Raw genomic sequence first — 24,906 nt, 5'->3', positions numbered from 1 at the left:
CACTGACAGACATGAGTGGACAAGATGTTTCTGGTTCCTGGACTAAGTGACACACGTGAGCCTAAATAAATTTGAACTGTTTTACTTTTGGTTTATTGGCAAATGAAGTCATGGAGGATTAAGGTACCTTTATTGGTCGTCAAACTTAAAACATTATTCTGCCACAACCGCATGCACGTTTTGTTTTTTTTTCTTTTAATGTTGTAGACACAGTAATGCGGAAAATGCAGACAGGTCTGCAGCACACTGGAAGGAACAATCATGTTGCCTTCTTTATATCCTGAGGGCCAGTTTTGTTGCAACTCTAGAAGCTAGTTCATCACCCAAGCATGCACGTTGCTTGTGAAAGTTGCCTGAAGGTATAACCGGAGTGCTCTCAGTTACTCTAAATCATTCTGGGATAGATTGAAATCCACGGCAGTCAACACCATCTGGTATGACTCAAACAACAATCCACTGAAGCACATGGCTTGGTTAGAGTGATGGCTGAATAGATGTGATGAAAAGCATTGCTCTGCTCTAGAGTTACTACTGCACCTATAAGGTCTCCTCAGCCCCAAGTACTAAGAATATCTAATAAACTTTAAATTCTACTGTATGCTCCTGTAAACAACTGCCTACTGATTTTATATTCTTCCTAATAACTAAAAATGTCTCTTCCTGTTTCTCACCGCAGCAACCTCTGCTCACGCTTAAGGTTACACCTACTGTGATTGGCCAAGAAAATATTTTAAAGCCAAAAGTGCTTTATTTCTCAGTTTATTTGCCCAGTATCTTTCTCTAAGACTGTGCCCACCCGCTTACAAGCCTTTCAGCTTCTAAACAGAATCCTTACATGTAGTATCTGAGAAGCCTCAGGCACCTTCCACTATTTCAAGTTTGGGAGGAGGGCAGTCGTACTCTCTATTTTGTCTTTGACTCCTACGTCATGCAAATATAACTTGTAATGCAAATTTCCCAGAGGAACCTACCCGAGGGATTAATAAAGTTTTATCTAATCTAATCTAATCTAAATTATTCATGACATGCTGCCATCTTGGTGAGTTGATATTTTGGGTGAATTGAAGACAGACCCACTGGCATGGGTTGAAAAATACAAAGGAACAGTTTATACACTAAAATTACTGACTGCAGTCTTGATGCATTCAAGTGGGAGATTCATGTGGGGAGTTTGTTTGAGGGTGGTGGGAAGGGAGATTCTTTTGCTTTTTGGCCTTTTTAGTGATGATTTGCATGGTTGTCTCTTCCCAGCTTGAAAGATGAGCAGTCAACCATGTCAGGCTCTGGAGGTCAAGCTTAGTTAATATTTAATATTAAACCATATTAATTTCTAGCAGATTGGAGTTTTAATTGGATTACAAGCTATCTGGGCTGTGCTGACAGACCTACATGTTACATTTTTTTTAATGCTACTTAAATGTCTGTGAACATTTTAGCTTATGCTTTTTAGCTAGTGTACCTTCTTTGTTGTTCTGTATGTTTTTTAACACCATGGTTCTACTGAGCTGAGACTGATGTTTTATCTTATGACAAGAGGAAGGCCCAAAGCTGGCTGCAGTCCTTCACTACACTGCTTGCCAGGGAATCCTTTTGACTTGGCTCTCAGGAGGGTGCCAATTATGGGCACAGTGTGGTCTGACTTCTTTGCTGGCAGAAACCCGTTGCCCCCTCTGGTTTGTGTTGCAGAAGTACAAAATGAGAACGAGGCTGTGTTGCAAAAACAGAAAAGAACAAAAGCACCGGGATGTTTTAAGCTGGTTAAGTCCTTAAAGTTTTTAATGGTTTACCAGAGTGATGTAATTTTGAAATTCTGTTCTGGTAACCATTTAGATCCTAATCACGCCATATTTGAACATTTAGCTAATTTAATATTATATCCATAAATGTCTTTTCTTCTGATGGGCTCATATGTCATAGTCAAGAAGGCCAATACGTTGGCTTAAACTGTCCCATCAACATCAAGCTGAAACGGACATGGATACAGATGTTCAGCTGTTATATCCTGTAGCCGCATTTGCATTTTTTCTTTCTGTAGTTAAAAACACATCTGTGAACACAGCAGCATGGGGCAATGGGGTGTATTGCCTAAAAAAATGTTACTTCACAGGTAGAGAACTGAGCTCTTTTCCAAAGAGTGAATTTCACAGCTGGCGGTAGACTCGTGCTCCTTTTTGTGGTTTAAGAATTACAGTTTAGTCATCAGGTTGAGTCAGGATAAAATCTCCTTCCTGGACTGTGATGTGGGTTTGTTCTGAGCATTCGATTAAAAAAAAAAAAAAAGTAGACTGCAGAACGGAAAGGACTTTATTATTTATTTATATCAAAAAATCAGTGTTTGGTTTTTATTTCTTAAAACTACATTTTTTCTATATTCATGTAACTTAAGACCTTTTTCAAAGTTCTCAGAGTATCACACATCCTTGACAAGAAGAAGATTAAAACAAATATTATACTGTTTTAAGCAACAGTGTAGCTTCATATTAAACTTCCACTAATCATGTGATCATGTGAGCACAATGAATTTGCTTTACTTTAAATTGGCTGAGAATTGCTTCACATATATGATTCATGCTGCAGATGCACAAGGAGTATGGTGAAAAAAAAAATCATGGGACTGTAATTTCAGCTTTCAGAGATGAACTCTGACACTTCAAACACAGGGTCAGGCCACTGCCCCGCCTTCTGTACACTGAGGGGAGAGATCGTTGCCCTCGTCTCAGCAGGCCTCAAGGGATGTTTTAAATGGTGATAGTTTAGTTGGGAAAAGCCGCACAGTTTCTCACTGTCCAGATGTTTGACTGTTTTCCTATGATTTATACAGGATCTTGTGCTCTCCAAAGCTGTGCGTACAGCTGACAGTGTATATACAGCTTTATCAACAGGGTACCACAAAGTCTGCTACACCGTCTTGAAATGTGAGGAAATGAAAAGGAGTCAGTAAGCGGTCTTCCTGACAAGACAAACTAGCACCGTAAACCCTGCAGTGCTCCATTCATCACAGATCTTTTCTATTCCCAACTGACCTTGAAGCTGTCAGCGTTTAACAAAAGCTATTTAAGAAAACCTGAATTGAGATTGCACTTAAAATGCTAATAGTGACCTCTCTGAGGCCCCCTACAACTTTTGATGTCCGAGATGGAATGGCTGGTTGGCTCTTTGCTGACAATGCAGACACACTAAACCAGATTCAGTAAAAGCATTCCTCCGAAATCCTAAAGCAGGTCAAACCTTTCAATCAGCTTTAGATCTGAAGATGACATTTTAAGTCTCAAAATGGCATTAAGTTGCATCACAGTTGCATCAGGCTGTAAATGGAGATGCCTTTTTTGGTCAATTCTAAGCATGGCTCAAAACAGTGCACATCTGGTCGGTGTAGCAGATTGCTAATAGGTGAGATGTTTTGCTAATTAGGGGTTTGGAAAGCTCGAGTCCGTGCACCTTCCAACAGCATGTCGGCTTTTTATTTGTTGAAGGAATCAAAATCAGATGCTTGAAATCCAGGTGAAAGAGAAATTGCGAGGAGTAGACGGTGAGGTCATATCCTTAGTTTGCACTGCAGAGGAATGCTGCATGCTGAAGGACAACCAGGATCTGTGTACGCAATCCGCCTAGCATTCCACCTTATTACACACCTTTCATTTTAATTTGCACACAAATCAAATCATTCTCTCAACTTTGCTTGCAGAAAAAATACATTGCATGTTCAGTTATGCACTGTGGCTGCATTAAAACTTCAACTTCCAACTGCTTCAGCCCCCAAAGCAGAAGGATTTACAATTCCCCAAATGATGAATTTCCCCTTTGAATTATTACAAGGTTTTTACCTTTTTTTTAAAACCTCCTTTGGCAGATTATGCACAAGACAGCGAGCCAGGATTAGACATGTCAGCACATGCCCACTGAAGGGACCCTCAAGGTGCCTCATTCTGATTTTATCAGAGTAAACATCTGGTCAGCCGGGTGCAAACCACAGTCAGTGACCTACGTCTGAGTTATTCTGAACCTGTTGTGTCATCCTGTGGTGATTTGTTTCCCTTTTTTTTTTTATTTAGATAGGTTATACTGAAGTTTAGATTGTCTTGCGACTGTAAATTTAATTATTAGTTTTGATGTGTTGGCTTGCAATATGGCCTCTAACCTTCTAAATGATATAGCGACTTTGGATATGACTAAAAGTGTTTCCCAGGTTCCAGTAAAATATTTGTCAGTCTTTGGACTTTACTTATATGTCTGTTGACATGCATATATATATGTGAGTGTACATCTATTAATGGTCTCATCCGCTTACTGATAAATCTGCTCTAGAAGCCTGATTGGTGCAGAGAGGAACTGCACAATGGAAGGTATTTTTATTGCCGTCCTGTTGCAGCTTGACTGCGTTCTCTGTTAGCGCAGATTCAAATAAATGCATCTGCAGTCCTCCGATAGCGAGCAGAATGTTCAGACTGGTGTTTATGATGGTACTGAAGAGAGCGGGATCTTCGGCTCAGATAAAATATCTCGTGTGTTTAGGCTCTCGACGCAGCCAACTGCTGATCCAATTGATCTCCAGCACTCGGGCAGTGGAGAGGCTTTGAACTGAGCGATAGAGCTCGCTCGTTAGTCACCAGGTGGTAAACCAAAGCATTTCTTCAAAGAATCAGAAATGCATCACATGTTGTCCAAAAACAGTCATTTTGGTCATTCTGTTTTTAACACATGGAAACATTTTTTTCTTTTATGAGGGGGGGAGATCAAAGAGCAGAGGTTTGGTTTGATATCAGTACATGAAAATCTGTGTCCACAGTGCATGTGCATGAATACACATTGCTCTTTGTGGTTTTTTTGCCTTTCTTAAACACTTTAAATTATGCACTGACTTTGCCAGTGTCGCCCGGGGTGATGGAAGTGTCAGCACAGACATGCCGGAGGCCCAGCTGTTGATCCCTGCAGTGCCCCAAGTCATGACATCTAGCAGATGTCATGCAAGTTTGAAAAGTTTTGCGTGGTTTTTTTTTTATCCAGTGTCTTCAGGAATGATGCATAAATATCCATCTGTTCAGGCTTTTCATCTACTTCCACTGTGCATGAGTAGAGGATAAACCTTGACGAGGTTTCTTTCTTTCTTACTTTAGGAAGTTCTTGCTTTTGGTGTGCAGGACTTCCAACGTCTGAGAAAGTGTTTATTTTCTTACTCTCGTGTTTCCCCTTTTTTTTTTTTTGCAGATGTTTTGCTTTCCATATTTTCAAGTAATAAAATCACTTGTTTGTTTGTGGTCCCTTGAGAGTAGCCGCTTTCCCCGGGTTTCTAGGAAAAATACATGGTTCGCTAAAAGCAGATGTGGTACCATTTACATTCTCACATACATTTCTTTACAAAGGGCATTGTGACTGATTCAGCTGCAGTTAGTGCAAGTACCCGTCCTGCCTCCATCACAAACATCCACACTTTGTCACCTACCAACAGCCTCCTGGTCTAACCCCTACTCTGCCATGCTGCCCTCCCTTTAAACCTCTGCTGTTTTATGCTCACTGTGGCCTGACATCTTGTTTCTCTCCCTTTAGAAGACAGTGGAGTCTCCCTGCTACAACTGATTGGAGATCCTCCTCCAAGTGAGATCACCCAAATCTACGGACCAGACAACACCCCTAGTTTTGTCTTTGGACCGGATGCCAATACGGGCCAGCTGGCACGCGCCCACCTCCCGAACCCATTTTATCGAGAGTTTTCCCTCATGTTTAACCTGAAACCCACCACTAACCAGGGCGGGGTCATTTTCTCCATCACGGATGCTCGGCAGAGTATCATGCATGTGGGAGTTAAACTGTCAGCCGTGCAGGACAACAACCAAAATGTCATTCTGTACTACACCAAGCCCAAGTCAGCTCGGTCCTTTGAGGCAGCCAGGTTCCTCGTGCCTTCTATGACGAACACCTGGACCCGTTTTTCTCTCGCAGTGATGGACGACAAGGTGCTATTCTTCTTCAACTGTGACACAGACCCTCAGGTGGTGCACATCGAGAGGCCAGCGGAGAACATGGAGCTGGAAAGTGGTGCTGGCGTCTTTGTTGGGCAGGCTGGAGGAGCTGATCCTGATAAGTTCCTGGTGTGTAAACAGGCTTTTACCTTTTTAACCAAAACACTGATATAGTAAATACAATACATTTATTTTATATCCTTTCATAACAGGTAAAGAACTATCTGTCGATTGTGCATCGAGTAAATCAGACTGTTGCATTCCTAAACTAAAGCTTCATACAACCAACATTAACTTAGAGACCGGATTCCTGCTGCGTGAAGTCTTGGAAAGGGGCAGATCAGTGTTTTGATTTTTCACGGTTGTTATTATCCTATGAAACATTTTGGCTGAATAACTCTCATGTGATCCAATTGCTCAAATTGCCTACTCCAAACCAAAATATTAATGTCTGTATCATCTGTAGAGTCTACAAATAATTGGAAGACCTCACAGTAGTGATGTAATTAGTGCCAGTCGTTTGACTGGTGTACATCTCAGCGGTTGGCCACCACAACTGGCGGCCTTAGCTGCAGGGGTTGCAGTAGTTCAGCCATGGCTAATTACATGGAGAAAACAGCCAGTGATCATTTTTTATTCTGCCTCAGAGAATGCAATTATTTTAAGTTTATCAACACAAAAAGCAAAAGAAGAACTCGATATAAGAACTGAGTAATTTGTCAGGGACAAACCTTTTAGGCAAAAACTGAGTTGCTTAAGTTATTTTTCATACTTGAGATCTCAATCAATCATTGCAGAGTGATTGTTTTATATCCATGTAATGCAATTATGCACTCTTTAGTAACAGTTGTGATTAAAATCGCTGAAAAGATTTATATCTTTGAGCCTTGAAAATTCAACCAAACCCTTTTGGGTGTGGAACAATCTTTCATTTGTGCAATTTTGTTTTTGGGAAATAAAAAACGGAAGCTTTTTAGATTTGAATTTCAACACTTAATAGACAACACTCATTATTATATTAATAGACAAATATAAGTATAAGCGAATCATTTTCGTCCCAGTTTCCACTTTTTTTAAGGTTACATCCATCAAGACTGACAGAATCTCCTACTTTCCCCTGGAAACTGATAGAAAATAAAATGAAATGGAAAAGAAATGTAGAAAAAGGGAAAAAAATGATTTGCCTAATATGGGCACTGTTTTCAGCTTTGTCCCAGACTGCTCTCAGACTTGTATATTGGAAGTAGAGATGGCACGATACCACTTTTTTTATGTCCGATACCGATATCATAAATTTGGATATCTGCCGATACCGATATGAATCCGATATAGTGTGTTTTTTAATCAATAAAACGTTTTTTTAATATCTTGCTGCATTTTGTATAAGTTTATACTCAAGTTTAAATAAATAACAACACTAAAGCTATTCTGTTATACCTGTATGTAAAAAATACACTGCGCCCAAAATATTTCATAGTTCAGCAACACTGATCAATCTAATAAACTTAAACCTACTCAATCCTTCCTATTCTGGTATTTTAAAGAGTACTTAGCAGAAATATTAAGCAACCTAACTAATAGGGTTGCAAACTCCCAGCAAAAAACAAACAAACCACCCCTCCACCTCATGATGCTTAATCGATGTAATCAAATTTAATTTGATGCAGGGGAAAAAATGCACAGAAATAAATTATTTTTCAAGAATAATTAAATAGATTCAACATCTTTCTTCAACAGAATTGCAGACTGCACAGATGGTATCTTCCCAAAGGAAAAAGTACTATAGCTTACTAGGGTATATTAGACTTAACAGTTACTATATACAGTAATGGACTTCTATAGATTTTACATCAGATTAAAACTTTGGGTGTAAGAGTCAGATAATTATTTATTAAAAGCTAGACATTTTAAATGAGAATAAGAAAGAAAAGTATGTCTTTGTGCCCCCTTTTCCCTGTTCATGCCCTATCGGCCCCCCTGGCTAAACTTTGCTAGATCCGCCCCTGCACAGTTACCAGCCGTCAGCTGCGTAGAAAAGGATCCTGGTGTACAAAGTAATATTAAATAAATTCTAACAGCAGCTTATCAAGCTTAATAGTGCTGCTGTTGTTCAGCCGCTGGTTTCCTCTTTCTGGTGAGAAGTGGGCCAAAAACTAAGAAGAGAGACGGACTCGCGACAGAAAAGCCGATCAGCTATGATGACACAAGATAGAATTTTGTTAAATATATATATATATATATATATATATAAAAAAAACAAACACCCAGCACGCCCCTGTGGGCGGTTTATCCTTCAAGCTCGGGTCCTCTACCAGAGACCTGGGAGCTTGAGGGTCCTGCTAAGTATCTTAGCTGTTCCCAGGACTGCACTCTTCTGGACAGAGATCTCCGATGTTGTTCCCGGGATCTGCTGGAGCCACTCGCCTAACTTGGGAGTCACCGCACCTAGTACTCCGATTACCACTGGGACCACCGTCACCTTCACCCTCCACATCTTCTCGAGCTCTTCTCTGAGCCCTTGGTATTTCTCCAGCTTCTCGTGTTCCTTCTTCTATTATTGCTACATCGATCACTACGGCCGTCTTTTTCTGTTTGTCTACCAACACTATGTCCGGTTGGTTAGCCACCACCATTTTGTCCGTCTGTTTCTGGAAGTCCTACAAGATCTTAACTCGGTCATTAGATATCTATCTATCTATCTATCTATCTATCTATCTATCTATCTATCTATCTATCTATCTATCTATCTATCTATCTATCTATCTATCTATCTCTATCTATCTCTGTCTATCTCTATCTCTATCTAACTATCTATCTATCTATCTATCTATCTCGATATCTATCTCTATCTATCTCGATATCTATCTCTATATCTATCTATCTATCTATTTATCTATCTCTATATCTATCTCTATCTAACTATCTATCTATCTCTATATCTATCTCTATCTAACTACCTATCTATCTCTATATCTATCTCTATCTAACTATCTATCTCTATATCTATCTATCTATCTCTATATCTATCTATCTATCTCTATATATCTATCTCTCTATCTATATCTATCTCTGTCTATCTATCTCTATATCTATCTCTATCTATCTGTCTCTCTGTCTCTATGTCTCTATGTATCTCTATCTATATATGTGGTTTTCAGCAACATGCAGCTATCGTCAGTGTATGTAATGTATGTGTATGTATGCATGTAATGTGTGTATGTATGTATATATATATATATATATATATATCATATATATCATATATCATATATACATACACACACACACACACACACACATACATACATACAGTTCCTGGTGGTTGGATGTTTAAGCCGGAGGACGTTTTCTCAACTGCTTATTATTAAAAGTTATCCTAAAGCAATTTTTTTTTAATAATCTGAAGACTTTTTTTCCCCCATGTGTGATGTGTTGACCTGAGCATGGCCCTAGGGCTCCAGAGGTCTTGTGAATTTAATTTCCTTAATCAAATCAAGACTTGGCAAGCTCTTGCTAACATCTAAATATTTATATTTTGCATTTTGAAAATGGACATTCCATTCTAAAGGGGGATTTAGAAGTATTTTAAGTTCATCAGAAAACACATGCTGTAGTGACAAGTTTTGACCTTCATGTGAACAAAATCGAAGATTTATTGTGAAGATCTGAAGCAGTAAAGATTAAAAGGGACATCCACTGTATGGAAATGTTACTGAATAGGCCTTAAAGGTCTGTGGAGAGACTGGGTTAAAATGTCAAAGAGCTCTCTATCTTCAAAGTTCTCTTAAAAAATCCATTTGACTCTTTTTCTTGGGACATAAATGTGTCCTGAAGAAGAGTTGACTTCAAATAATGCCACAGCAGAGAGACCACCTCGACATGCACAGCTAATGGGCCTTTCATAGGCAGGAAGATGGTAAAAATGCTATCTGCGTGAGTGTCCTGTGTGGGAACATGTATCAGATGGTGTGTTTGAGGCACAGATAGTGGTACTTCACAGACAGAGACATCAATAGCCCCTCTGATTTTGTGGAAGGGGGAATTCCCTAAGAAATATAATTAAATCAAAGCACTGCTGAAAAAGAAAAAGCTTACATGTCCTGGCAGCAGTACATGTTGTATATGTGAGAAGAAGAGCTGTACTGTTCTTATTATCATCAAACATTTAAATATCACATTCATGTTTTGCAACAGGGCGTGATCGGTGAGCTGAGGGTGATGGGAGATCCCTTTGCTGCCAGCATGCACTGTGAGGAGGATGAAGATGACTCAGACATTGTGAGTAACAACTTATCACATACATACTGGATGACTCACTACATGTGACTAAACTCACTGGACATATGGCATAAACTCGTCAGGAAAGTGTTTACAGAGGTAAAGCTTCAGTGCTGTTTTCACATAGAGTTCTATATTTCCAGGTTGGTGACTAGTCAAAAGAATGCCAGTTTAAACATTGTGTAAGGTGTGGATGTTAACGTCCAAGGAAAGGTGACTCTGGGTGACAACGTTAACATTGGCCTGCAAACTAATCTGGCATCATGCACTCAAAGTTATGCATGGTGCAAAGTGCCACAAATATCAGTATAATATTATTTGATCATAAGTTTTCCTCTAAAACTATGCGTAGTTTGATTTTTTTACAAAAAGGGTGCTGTGCTCAAACCAGATTCAACTCAGATAAATGCAATGCTACCAGCATTAGCAATGTGTGCACAATAGTGGCTACATACTGCAGTGGTCTACACATTTACTTAGTAGACCCAAATCTTTTTGCTGTTCAATCACAAAGTCCACCTTGTGTAGAAATCTGCCAAATCAAATATACGTTGCTACCTGTTGTGACGACTCTTGAATAAGGAGGCAGACAAACGTATGCTATGTGTATGTGATAAAATTTTAACAGGCTGCACAGTTTGCATTTGCGCTTTTTGTCATTTTGCAGCTACCTTTATAGTTTGGACAGTATGGCTTAAAAAAATTAAGCTGACAATAATTCCACTTTGTAAAAGTAATCCAATCCGATCCATGTTTAAGATCTGTAATAAAAAGTTTTAAGTAATTTTCAAGGCTTCAAATTCAGATAATTGCACTTTAGAATGTTTTAAAGGACATGCTGAATCCCAGTTAAAAAATGAAATGTCCCAGCTTTTGACCACTTGTGTCTTTTAACCACTACTATCAGGGATAATTAGCTAGCTAACTAGAATAAACTGTATCTGGAGTAGTTTTTGGAACTGGCAAACTGGCCTAATTTAAGTTGCTACATTATGTTTATCACAGTGTGAAATCAGGGATTTTGTTCCATGATATCTTTTTTTTTAGTCATAGCCAGCAGCATGTGTGTGCAGAAGAATGGACAGCTAATCATCGACATAGCCAAAGCTAATGATTTATTTCAGCAGTTTTGAATCAGTTAATCATGACTTTAAAGGAAATAAGAACAGCCAAATTGTGGAAGATATATCCTACAGTAACACAATGATGCCATTTTACTTAAAACTAGGGATGCACCGATACTGGTATCGGGACCGATACTGTAAAAATGTGGTATCGGTTAACTCGTAAAAGTTACCCGATACCAAGAAACGATACTAACTTATTTCATTAATCAGAGGGTGGATTGTCATTTTTGTTGTAGTTTTTTAGATTGGCCACTAGGGGACATCCCGCGCTAAACAGGCACAGGGTTAGACAAGTGAGACTGGCGGCTCCAGATAAAAAAAGAGAAACTGGAGGCTGCTGTAGCTAGGCTAAACAAAATGTCAGCAGTGTGGACTGGAACAGCCAACTTTAACTCAGGTTTTGGAAAAGCGATGAAAAATGTCAAGAGAAAATCCACGGGCAGTTAAAATAACAGAGGCTCTGACTCATTGTATTGCTCTGGATGCAAATGCCGGTCGTGGAAAACATAGGATTGCACCGTCTTCTCAGCATACTCGAGCTGCGATATGAAATTCCCAGCCCATACATCAGGGAGATAATGGTGCCAAAACTTTCTAAAGAGGTAAAGACAAGCAGTGTGTGTGCGATGTCAGTCCTTGGTTTAACGGCACAGTGGACTGATGATCCACGGGCAGATGGGGAGTTCGTTCGTCAATGCCAAATACTTTCGTTATTTTGTTCGTTTGTTTATAATATGGACACTCTGCAATAATTTAAAAGTTTATTTTATTCTCAAACCTAATTTGTATTTATTTTATTCCAAACAGAAGTGTTTATTTATTATTCCGAAAGCTCGAGACAGTGCCAATAGTTCAGTGATATTTTGTTAAATTACAATGTGGAGACTCTGCAATAATTTAACAGAAGTGCTTATTTTTCACTTGAAATTTTTTTGTGGTCATTTTTATTAAGATATTATTTATTATCGGCAGAGAATAAAATAAAACCTGTCTTCCAATTCATTGTATTTGTGTGTGTGTGTGGTAGAAGTATCGGTTTTTGTACTCGGTATCGGCAAGTACTCAGATCCAAGTATCGGTATCGTATCGGTTTGAAAAAATTGGTATCGTTGCATCCCTACTTAAAACTGATGCTTTAGTTTAGTATGTAACTTCACTTGAACCAGTAAGACCCTACCCATTAAAAAATAGCCAGAAAATTTAAATTCTTTGGAACTGAGATGTTTATTAACCTTATAACTACCTATTATTTTTATTATAGATTTTTTGTATCGCATTTGATACATTGGGTGTTTTTGGCAACTTTTTGTTAACAACAATGTTAATTTTATTTAAAAAAAAGACAGTTTTGTCCATAACATTTTGAAATTATGGCAAGTATTAATCATGTATCAAATATGACACAAAGGGCATCATAGGGTTAAAACCACCAGTAAATCTGTAAGGGCTGTAAGTCTGAGAGCAGCCTTTGCACCGCTGACCCTGACCACCCAGACACAAACACAGGTGCCTCGCCGCAGCCCACCAGCAGCCTTAACTGTTATTTAGTAAAACATTCACAGCTGTTCTGCTCACCCAGACCACCAAAACCATGTCCTTACTGACAGAATAAAGTTTGTGACTTTACTGCTTGTTGTCATCAAATCTTTTAGATGTTGTTTGGATTAGATGAGGGAAATCACAGGTTTCCCATTTCAGGATGTGCCTTTTATCTCCAATGGCAACCTAACAGCTGTTTCCATGTTTTGTCAACACATCAAATACGCTGATATATCAAGAAAGGTTGAATGTAATGGGAGTTTATTGTATGAAAGCTTCTTACTCTAAATTAGTATAGCAAATATGTATGCCTTTGACTTACTGGTGTTAATGCAGACATAAATTCTGTGTAACATGGAACCTAGCCAAGAAGGTAACACGAATACTAGATTTACGACAATAGACACAACACGGTCGAGCAAAAGAGGCCACATACGCTGTGACTGAGAGCGCAGGAAGGAAAGAGCTTCTGGTCTTAAAATATATATGCACACATATTTTATTAAAACTTTCTTTGCACACAGTTAAAAGGACATTTTCAGGTTTATAATGGTCAGAGCACTGAATAAAACCAAGAGCGTGGTCTTGTTAACAATAAAATGAAGTGTAAAAATGTATGATCGGTCTCCTCAGGCTTCAGGGGAAGGAAGCGGTTATGTGGAAACCAGACCCCCAAGACCAGGCACGGAAAAACACACATGGACGGTATGCAACATCTTTTGTGTATTCTCGAGTTTCTTTATTTCCTATGAAGGTTTATCTTTGTCACTTTGCATTCTGCTTGATCGACTGCACTGCTATTTTGCTTGTTCCTCTCGATGCACTGTTGTAAACATGCTAATGAGTTTGCCTTAAAGTTGTGGATCAAACGTGCACAAGAATGCATTAATACATCATGAGGATTCAAGCCGGTGATCAAGTAAGACACGGACACGGAGTGTGTGCAGCAGACTGTGCTTCTGTAAACTCAGTTTTGAATATACCACTGATGTCTCAGATTACTCGATATAAGTGAGTGACCACTCATCCCCCCGTGGGAGATTAAAAACTGCTGAGTTGATGTCTGGAACACGAGCTGCTTCTGTCGTATACATTTAGGCACAAAGAGCTTTTACAAAGCAAATTTTAGGAGATCATCGTTTAAGGCAGGGGTGTCCAAACTTTTTTCACTGAGGGCCACATACATAAAAATATAGGAGGGGCTGGGCCACTTACTAGAAATTAGGTATATAACCTTAACTTTAGTGTATTAAACTTCGAAAAATCACTTACAAGTGGTTGAATATATTATATTGTTGAATATAATTAAAGACAAAACTGCCTTCATCACAGCTTTCCATAAATGGATCCTTATTGATTTATTCAGAAAAAGCTTTGGTAGCTCATTCTCAGAACAGCAGCCTCAGATTTCTTCTTAGACAGAAGATTTACAGCACAGAGAAAAAACAATAAAGGGGAAATGGGACGGGCACATTTCAAGTTTGTTATTTACGTTAGTAGGCTTAGCAACACACCTATTAACGTCCGTTTGAAACCGTTATCAACATTAACAGACTGAACTGGACTTAATATCAGGAGTGCATATAATTTTAGTAAATTATTCTGGTGAGTATCAGCTGCGCTGGGTATGTAAATCGGGACATCCAGCCGCGGTGCTGATCGCCACTCGTGCCAAAAATCCAGACAAATGTCACTTGATCAAGGAGCAAATCTGCATCAGATGAGATCAGCTAACTTTGCGTGTACGTGGGCAGTGCACAGCGGTGTGTACTCTGTGTGTTAACAAGAAAAGCGCATATAAGAAAGTGGTGTGCAAAAGCAGGGTAGTGACAGAATTGATGCGCATTATTGATATTTGAAGCATGTGTACCTGCACATTAACACACGGGTACTGTGGAATATATTTTTTACTCACCTAAAGTGCTCGTCCACTCCCCGCAAAAAAATAGCAGCTGTGCGGTGTCTGTGGCATCACTCTCCTCGCATGCGATGGAGTAAAGATCAAAAGCACAGCTTTATCAGATAGTTGCAGTTTAATGTTGGCTGACAAGTCTTCAACAACTGGATTTCTGGACATGCTGACGTTGTTGACGGGCGCATTATTTCGGTGACTTTAACGAGGCCGTGTTTTATGAGGTCTCCATCTGAAAAAGGCTTGCCATGTCTTGCGATGAGTTGGGCGACCTCATAGCTCGCTATTGTAGCCTTTTCCTGGACCTTTTGAGCATGAAAAAATTACTGTTGCTGACCCCGCAGGAGAGCTACCCTTTGCTTTAATTTCTGCTCTCGCTCAGCACCAGTGTAGGAGGCCTGATGTTTGGTTTCATAATGACGTCGTACATTATACTCTTTCATAACTGCCATAATTTCAGTGCAGATCAAACAGACACACTTCCCCTTGAATTCTTTGAAGAAATATTCACTCTCCCACCATGTCTGAAATTTTCTGCATTCACTTTCTACCTTTCGCTTCTTTGGTTCTGCCATGTTTAGTAACTAACTTGGGCTAAATTTCTTCTGTGATTGTCCTTTTTGGTGGAGCAACTGCCTCGATCGACAGTAGCTCCCCCTGGTGTTAGAACTAAGAAGTGCAATACACTCAAGCAAAAGTTGAAGTGCGGGCCATATTCGATTCTATTTATAAAATTACTTGCGGGCCAATTAAAAATGGATCGCGGGCCGGAGTTTGGACACCCCTGGTTTAAGGCATGGCTACATGGTGGTTGACAGTGACCAGGTATGCTTTCCACAACTTTAACTTGCCATGCAGGTAAGTCAGCTGTTAGCAAACTAGATTTGGAAATCATCTCTTTATCACTGACGCTTTACTGATTTACTAGTGGACAGTTGTCTTGACCTTTTTTTTTTTTCTTCAAACATTCACTTGCAGCTAACCGGGTAGCTCGGCTCTTCCTGTCATGTCAGGCCGGCTAGCCTGCTGAGCCACTGTTGCTTTGGTGCTCATTCATTCTGGTCTTGTGGTCAGATGAACTCCAACTCTAGTGTCTTAGATGACAGCTGGCCAAGACACAAGAATCCCTGTTGTCCTCTTGAGATCTGCTGCAACACAGCAGAGCAGAACAAGGGCTACAAACTGCAATCCAAGACCATGCAGCTGGGGTCCATCCATGTGATGAGAGTCCCTGTTAAGGCAGCTCATTCTATTAATCCATCATCTTGTGTTTTTGGACTGGAGTGTCATATAAATGTATTATTTAAAACTTTTTTTGAGAAAGCATGCATGTGCAACCACAAAGATCAACACACAGATCAAAGCAGCACACCTCCTCTGGTCTGTCCAATTTAACGTGAACCGAGCTGAGGCTTCAGAACCATTAGTCTGAGGTTAGAGACAATCTACTCTAAATGATCTTGTTTTTGTTTATTGGTGCCCTAATAAAAACCAATAATTGCAACACAAGTTCTGAGCTGTTACGGTCTGTGTATGTGGAGCTATCGCTGGTTCAACATGGATCAAACATGGCCCACAAACATTGCTGGGTTCACTTACATGCTCATGTTGTTCTGCGCATGCATCATCTACGACTATCTTTTAGTGACTTCCATCACCTCTCTTTTTGTCACTCTATCTGTAACCTCTTTGTCTTTCTGTCTTCCTCTCTCTGGTTTCTGTCTCTCTCACTCTCATAGATTCCACAGTCACCCGCTCACATCTTCCCACCCTCACAGATAGCCACGCAGGCTGAGAAGCTAGCACAGTCCTCCACCCTGCACTGCCATGCGCTGTGCTTGCACGCATGCACTCCCACTCACAATTATAGTGAAGAGTTAGAAAAACCAGATGTCAATTTGGACTAAATCTGATCCAAGTTAGAGGCCCCCGGCCTCAAGGCTTTGTTATTCTGACTGGTTTCTCAATCAAACGCGTGTACAGGAACTGACAGGGGTGGAAAGAAAGTTGGAGAGGGCAGGTACCTTCAGTCGGAAGTATCTCCATCATTACAGGCCTACATTCACTGCCTTAGTGCCTCGCAGCATTTACAAAGGGGTATTTTTCCACCTTCGCAGACTTTTACTAGCATCATATAATATACAAGGCAATTTAAAAGACAACAGCTGGCATTTAATGTCCACATGTTAGTGTTTTCCATCTGATGATGATGATCTGTTCACACAAAGTATAACTTACACTCTGCACAATTGTCCAACTGGTGCAATTTAGGCAAGTCTGGGCAAGGACAAGTTAGACAGGGAGAGTTGTATAAGTGAGACTTTCCATTTTGTCATCCTGGAATTCACGGTGATAGATGGGAGAGCGAGTCAGTCATCCTTAACGCTGTCACAGCTGGGAGTGAGTATAGAAGAGCATAATGCTTGAAACAGTTCTTCGTTAGCCAAGAGTTCGGTGGATTTTATCAATTCTAAATGTGAACAAGTGCACACTTCTCTCTAAAGTTCACGGGAGGACTTGATTCCTGGGTTTATCTCTACATGTTTCTCCCATTTCAACTATCTTAGATATGAAAGCATGCAAATAACCGTTCAATTGTTCAGCAATGAAACCGTGAACCTGCGAAAACACAATTTTATATTTAGAAGGTGAACATTCAGACTGATACACTGAATGAACCCAAATCATGTAATTAGATTAAATGGCGAAGATAAAAATCTGCAGAGATGGCTGTTGTGAAATGACCTGTTACTCCAATGTGTTGCCTTTCTAGATAACTGCTGAAGAAATCTCCTTTTTCATCGTACCTGCAACCGTGTCTCACATTTTGTTTGCAGTGGGGTTTTTAATGAGACGTAGCATTGTTTTGGTGAATTGTTTCTATTTAGATCATTTCTTCTTCTTTTTCTTTCCAATTCTAATTCTTCTGTTACCCAACACCCTGTTTGTTGCATTTTCTAAACACACGGGCTGTTTTCCCTTCGTCCTCAGGCCAACCACAAATATGTGCAGATTTCAAGAAGTTTCTCTGAGCGCAGAAAAGAAAGAGGGGAGAAAAAAAAGAGGCTAAACTGCTGTGGAGGTGGGATATGCTCGTTGCTGAGGGAGCTGCATACCTGCTCTTAGATTCAGGGGGTTGTGTGGTTCAAATCCATCAACACTATGTTCTAAATGAGCCTCCCACCCAACATCCCCCACTATGATGGATCGGTGAAGAAGTGAACAAGTATGGTGTTCTCCATCACATTGATGCAATTTAGAGGAGTCAATAATGCTCCAGCCAGATTCTTGGCATAGTCAGTGCTGTGAAACGCAGTGGGAAGGAGTTTGTCCCGCAGAGGAAACTGGTTAATTATCAACAGTGGCATCACTCTGGCCCTTTAGCTCCCCTCTCTTACATTCTTCAGCCCACTCCCTGCTCAAATTCCTCAGGTGACCATCTAAGGTGTGTCACCGGTGAAGAATGAGCCAAAGAGAGGGAGTATTTGCATTATTTCCTGTTGCTTTGGGAACGTTACTGACCTCGCCTCAGCTGACCTTTAATTGTTCCTGTTGCGTCTCGAAGGCCCGCTGATTTTAGTAACACAGGATTGTCAGCAGACTGCATGCTGTCTTTTCTCGGTCCAAAAAACCTGCTCGTAACTTTTCTATCGAAGGGACAAAAACAAAGACCTAATGAGTCTAATTACGCTTGTATGCGAGCACTTTGCCCTTGTCAATCCTTTGAATTTAATGACTGCCTGAAATGTAGAATTCATGGACAACACCAAATTCTAAGCCTTTATTGCTCACGTAGCTTAATTGTGGGGTCTCTCTGCCTTCAGGTTGCTCTTTATTAACTGAAAAGTCTGCTCTTTCTGGGGTTGAGATCGGGTGACTGACTTGGCCATCCAAAATATCACATTTCTTTGTCTTGAGAAACTCTTGGGTTGCTTTTGCAGTGAGCTTTAGATCGTTATCCGTTTGCAGTGTGAAGCTCTGTTTCAGCTAAGCAGAGAGTATAGCTCTGTACACTTCACAATTCATCCTTCATAGACATATGGACCCATGCCATAACACTACCTCCAGCCTTTCTGACAGAAAATCATGGATCACAAGCTGTTTCTCTTGTTCTTCATGTTTTTCTCTTCTTATCATTATGGTAAGAGATTGTTTTCAAAGTCTAATCACTGGTAACCACTGGTTTGTCCCTTGTTGTACATTCTCTGTATTTCTATTTCTATTAGAGATGTGCATTTTAGTTGGAGTTGTTTTTCTTAATTATGGAAATAATTCTGCGATCATGTGGTCTTTCAGTCCTTTTGGTGTTACTGAACTGAAGTACCAGATTGTTGATTTGGCCTCCGTCTGTCTGCAATATCTCAACATATCAAACAACCTTTAACCGCCTTGAATTAAAGCTGAACATCTGCACTTTAACTGACTTAAAATCCACTGTGGTGGTGTACAGAAGCAAAATTACACAAGTTGTGTTTTTGTCAAGTTATGGACCTAACTGTGTAATTCGCTTGCTAATCAAACAGTGTTCGCACAACATTTTTCTATTAATACCAAACCGATAAGGCAGCAGCAACAGCATGACTGAACACACTGTGGATTGTGTTCCTCGTCAGCAGAGGTAGTCTGCTACAGAACCCAGGCATGAGACGTCTGACAGCGATTAACACAAAAACGGCAATTACAGTCGACTTGACAACAAAAGCAGTTTGCCAGTAAATGAAGGGAAATCTGGTACTGGTTCTCTAACTTGGAAAGCACATGTTGACTTAATCATGTTTTTCAAAAGGGTTGGTGTAGAGCTGGGAAACAGTTTTGTTAGTTATTAAGAGAGCTTTGGCTGCACAGTCTGTAAAGATGAATGCAGATGAATGGCACAGCAGTACCGAAACATGACTCATTTTGGTTGGCGTTGTTTGGCATCAATGTTAACAAGGATAACTTTTTCCCAGGCTGCAGGATTATTTCCAGGGCTCTTCTGCGGAGTGGATGGAGGGAAACTGAGCCATAAAATCTAGAGCAAGATCAGTGCAGCTTCCAGCAAATGTCGCCTCATGCCCTTTTTAAATATGCATCTCTCTCTGTCATGTTGTTATTTTTCTGCAGACGGCTCGTCCAAATTTGAGGCCCATTCCGCGCCCACCGATGACCAGGAATGATGAGACTGGTGAGTTTATGTGACAGCAGACTTGGATTTATTCATTTTCAGTTCATCATTTCATGCAACCCCCGTGTTTTTACAGGTTCTTTTAAATCAGCCCCTAGCGAATGTCAGTGTCTTTAATAAATTTATTTTACTTTCAAAGATGGAAAATAAGCTCTACACTTCCACATGCTGACACAGGCTCACCTGCCGGGTATAACTAGAGGAGTTTAATGGCACCACATGTTGCCACTGAGGTCATATTTGTTTAACGTGCATAGCTGAACCAGTTCAGGCTCGTTAGGAACAGATTTACTGACAAATGTCTCCATCTAGTGGTCAACATGAGTAATGCACTATGGAAGCTGAATTATTTCTCATTGAACAACAAAAAGCTGAACAACAAAAATGTCATTTCACATTTTTTTTAATGCTTTCATAATGAATTTATATGAGAATGTATTCATGACAATGTATCCTCATATACTAGTAGTATCTCACATACTGCTAGTATAAATAATAATTTGACTTCTGTATTTTAAAGACTTAACCTACACCATTTGTGGTATGTGTACTAATTAATAAAGGGGAAAGTGGAAACCATCAAAAGTCACAGTATTGATAATTTTGTGTGTAAAAAATGGGAAAAGCCAACCTCATGATGATTTTTTTTCTCTTTTTTTAAGAGTCAGGAGGAATGTTATTTGAGAGAGAAGCAAGTGCTAATCTGTTAGCTAAACTTTGATTATACACTGTTAAGGATACAGTGTCAGTCGATGGACCCACGTGCTCACCATCTCATGACAGAATTTCCGTCACTCTGGCCCCAGTTGATCCGACTCCGAGCTGTAGAAAGTATAATCAAGGGCTTAGACTGTACGTGCACAGTCCAAAAACACACTTACATACTCAAAGTAGTGCAGAGTAAGAGACTAATAAAATGCGACATGTTCAGTCATCAAGCCTGAAGCACAAACTGCTTGAAAGGTCTATATCTCACAGCAAACTATATCATTTTCAAACTGCTCTAAAAGGCACAAATGGCATAAACAAAGTCTTAAGGTCCACTTTGTGACTTGAATTAACAGATATGAAACCTAGTAGATTACGAGTTGTTACAGCTGCCTGCATCTGGACACCTGCCCAGGAGTTAGTGATGTTGGCCACTTCGTCATTTTAAAGTGCTGCCCTCTTAAGCTACAGGCTTTCTGTATTGTCTGGCTTACCTTAATCACCAGTTTATCAACACTTTCCTAATTATGCTTCATCTAATCTTAAAGTCGTTCACAGTTTACTTAGCTCAGCTGTTTACTAGTACATACTGCCCTCTGATGGTGTTTTTATGTAGTGTGCTATAATACATTACTTCAATTCAGCCAAAAGATGTTTGGATTACTAAGCACTCTGTGTACTCTCACTGTAGTACTGCCCAAGTCTAACTATCGTTGCATTTTCAGGTAGGCTGCACATCATGTCCAAGCATTACGTTGCTAATGGCTCTGTTTCGCACCCACGCTTGATGATGACAAAACAGTAACAAAACTTTTGACACAGGAGGAAAAAAAACCTGTTTACTATTAGAGCTTAATGAACAAAATGTTTGGCTTGTGTCCCAAAACTACTTTGTAGCTGACTCGAGGAATTCTGGAAACTTCATTTACACTGTATTTTTATATTGTGTTCAGCAAGGGACTCCCAGTACGTTTCACTTTCTGTGGAGTCCAGCCCCTTCCTTCGCGGGCCACAAGGTGGGTTGAGGGGAGTTTAAAAACACAGACAAAGCATCCAAATCCTGCATCTTTTCTGCTGTCTGTCGAGATGCTCTGCTTATGGCATGTGTAGCTATCAAGCACGACTTCACATGGATTAAACATGCAAACAGGTACAGGAGTGCATGCATATACGTAAATGCTTCTGAACTCATTAATGGTGGTGAAATCTTAAATTTTGGGCATTGATGGCTGTAATGCCCTGAAAAACGACATTCACAGAGAAATTTAGAAGAACTAAGAGTGAATGAGCAAGGAAGTGGAAAAGGTTAATATTTAAGAAATATTACATTTCTTAAACAAATTAGAGAACTGAAGACGTGTGCAGGAATAGTTTCCTGTTGGCTTGGGCTGCTGATGCTGTTTCTTGTGGATTTATTTTATTCCAGCTATTTTTTTTCTTAAACCTGGAATATTAAAGATGTTCTTGCAGTGGGCATCATTTTGCTGTGCATGTGAGCACTGTTAAAAGTGACCAGCTTCATGTTCAAACTGAGAACAGCTGGACGTCAAACCTGGTCACACGTGAATATCATCATGGTATCTGTGTATGTGGGTGTGACCACCGTTAAACCTTTACATAGCTGAAAATTATGGCTGTGCACACACACAGATTCATGCGCCATCAGGCAAAAAGTAATTTTCTTTTACCCCTTCCTCTTCTTTTGGGAGCAGGAAATATCCTGTTTATTGTTTGGGATGTGGGATACAGTCGTTACTCATTTTTGAGAGGTTTTCATGAGGATATTAATGACTCTCCCCTCTGCTGTTGTTTTCTCGGGCCAGTCGAGGCTAAAGGACAAAAGGGCGACAGAGGAGAGAAGGGAGAGAGGGGTCCAGCTGGGCCGAAGGGAGAAGCAGGCTCTGGCTCCAGCTCAAGGAGTGGATCCCGTGGAGAAAAGGTTTGGACTCAAAGACACGTTTCAGCCTTTATGGTGGATAAAACAAATGTAGTTACCTGGTGATGCTTGAAACAGTTTCTTATTTAAGGCTTCCTGAAGGATGCATGTTTGGACAGCACAACCGTTTGTCTGTAGAATAGTAACTTTTGGCTTAAAATTGTTATTTTTATATTGGGTTATGAAGTTATGTCAGCTTTGTTAGTTGTAATAATGTTTGTCCACGTTTTAAGGGCTCAAATTAAATGAAAACGCTTTCACGGCCTCACTCTATGTGCTATATCATTAAACAATCGTTGATGAATGAAGCATACATTAGTGTATCCTTTCCTTATCTTAACATAAGCTGTTACTAAGAGCCACACTTCAAGAGCCTTACCATTGGTTGGAAAAGATAAGAGTAGCAGTGAAGAAGATGTGGTAGAAATACCCTGAAGGAACACTAGAGGGAGCAGCAAATTTCTAATGGAATATCAACACATTACTGACAGTCTTGTATTTTGTTGATTGGCCTATTTGTGCTACAGGCATCATGGTGATATAATAATGTCCAACATAGACGAGGACCTTCAGAGGCTTCAGAGATGGACGTGTGTCCCAAGTTTGGTTGCTTAACTTCTGATAGTCTAGAAAGTTTTTCAGGCAAAGAAACAAACACTCTGACAGACAGCTTCATGCATCATAGTTTTTATTTTATTCTGAAAGAAAACTACATTTGTGTTCTTATTTCGTAATTGTGAAAGTCAAAATGCACAATGATGTCGGAAAACGAGAAAATCTAAATGAATCTATACTGACCTCATTGTCTTCTGCCACGAGACACATGCTTAAAGTGAGCTGGTCTAAATTTATGCACAGGTAAAATTGTGAAACTGACATGCAACAAGTGAAATATGATCATGTGTAGCATTTTGAATGTAGTTTTGATTCTGGATTTGATTTCTATTGATGCCACCTCAGCCACAGTATGAGACACTGGGGATGTGCTTCATGCCTGCTATTTTTTCAGGTGTAAATAGAGAAATTGTTTCATCATTGGCTTTACTGTCTCTTCTATTTTCAGGGAGAATCTGGGACAAAGGGAGAAAAGGTAAGTAAGAGATTTCCCTCTGGCTCACTTGTAGCTCGATGATTTTGGTCACAGAAGAATACAAATGTAATAAACTACTAAAATTAAATGGGTGTAACTGCTCTTCATGGTTCCTTAGGTGAACAACTCTACTTCAAACTTAACATGCATCAGATTTCCAGTGATGCATTTGGGCTCTTAAGTAGTGTTTTAGCTGTTAAATGTTAGGCACACTCCAAAAATAGTGCCTTACAAATCCAGTTTAACTGTTTGTATCGTTTCTCTAGTTGTTATCACTGAGAAGAATGTTACAGATACGCTTTAGAAAGACAAACAGTGAGAATATTACATGTCAACGTTTTTCCTGCAACAATGCTTTCCATTTCTAGGGCAGCGCAGGCTTTGGATATAAAGGTGTAAAGGGCGAGCCAGGCCCACCTGGACCCCCGGGGCCCCCTGGTTCTCCAGGACCTGCACCCGAGTATACAGTCGGCAGTGACGGCTCAGTTGTTTCGAGAGCTCCCGGACCCAGAGGACCACCTGGAGCACCAGGACCCCAGGGAACTCCAGGAGCTGATGGAGAGCCAGTTAGTGGACTGAAAATTATTTGCTTACTAGAAAACACCAAACGCAACAAATGTGCTGTTACTTTTGAACCAACGTACTGTATCTGTCACGGTTTGCATGTTTACATATATTATTCTGATTGTTTTCACATAGTGCTGAGAGAGCGCAAAGCACCGAAACTTGAGAAAACACAAACTGATAAAATACAAGAAAACTAAGGAAGCTAATTAATCTGACAACACATCCGTTTGCTTGAATGTCAGTAGTTCCTGTTGTGAGATACTTCTGCATCCTACTCACAGGGCCCTGAATTTAAAATCTGTGGCCAAGCTGATTTATTTACATACTAGTCTGACTACTAACTCATGTCATTCTTTATTCATCCTGCAGGGTGATCCTGGTGAGGATGGAAAAACTGTAAGTTGTTTTTAATAATGTATGACTTTAAATACAGAATAGGCATCTCACGACATCTCAAGTGCCCTAACATGATGATTTTCTCAATACAGGGTGCTCAAGGACCTCCAGGCTTCCCTGGAACCCCAGGAGACCCTGGAGCCAAAGGAGAGAAGGTAAGATACACTGACAGAGTAACAGGAAAGGGAAAAAAAACAGAAGCTGTAAAAAGAATCATTATAAGTCCACATGT

The 24,906-nt window shown here is 40.0% G+C and overlaps 1 protein-coding gene across 1 annotated transcript in view; it reads left to right on the top strand.

Moving 5' to 3' along the window:
• The window catches only part of col18a1a (collagen type XVIII alpha 1 chain a), a 45,707-nt gene that overhangs the window by 4,276 nt on the left and 16,525 nt on the right, over window positions 1–24,906 (top strand). The window contains exons 2-11 of the mRNA XM_085134663.1: window positions 5,545–6,086; window positions 10,152–10,235; window positions 13,535–13,606; window positions 19,917–19,977; window positions 21,639–21,701; window positions 22,509–22,624; window positions 23,685–23,711; window positions 24,080–24,277; window positions 24,648–24,674; window positions 24,767–24,829. Of these exons, the coding sequence (XP_084990789.1) occupies window positions 5,545–6,086; window positions 10,152–10,235; window positions 13,535–13,606; window positions 19,917–19,977; window positions 21,639–21,701; window positions 22,509–22,624; window positions 23,685–23,711; window positions 24,080–24,277; window positions 24,648–24,674; window positions 24,767–24,829 (1,253 nt within the window). The remainder of the gene's footprint in view (window positions 1–5,544; window positions 6,087–10,151; window positions 10,236–13,534; window positions 13,607–19,916; window positions 19,978–21,638; window positions 21,702–22,508; window positions 22,625–23,684; window positions 23,712–24,079; window positions 24,278–24,647; window positions 24,675–24,766; window positions 24,830–24,906) is intronic.

Source organism: Neolamprologus multifasciatus, chromosome 16 (assembly GCF_963576455.1).
Source record: "Neolamprologus multifasciatus chromosome 16, fNeoMul1.2, whole genome shotgun sequence".
NCBI classification, from domain to species: domain Eukaryota; kingdom Metazoa; phylum Chordata; class Actinopteri; order Cichliformes; family Cichlidae; genus Neolamprologus; species Neolamprologus multifasciatus.
The sequence above is the reverse complement of the archived record's forward strand: the minus strand, read 5'-3'. Positions and strand labels throughout refer to the sequence as shown.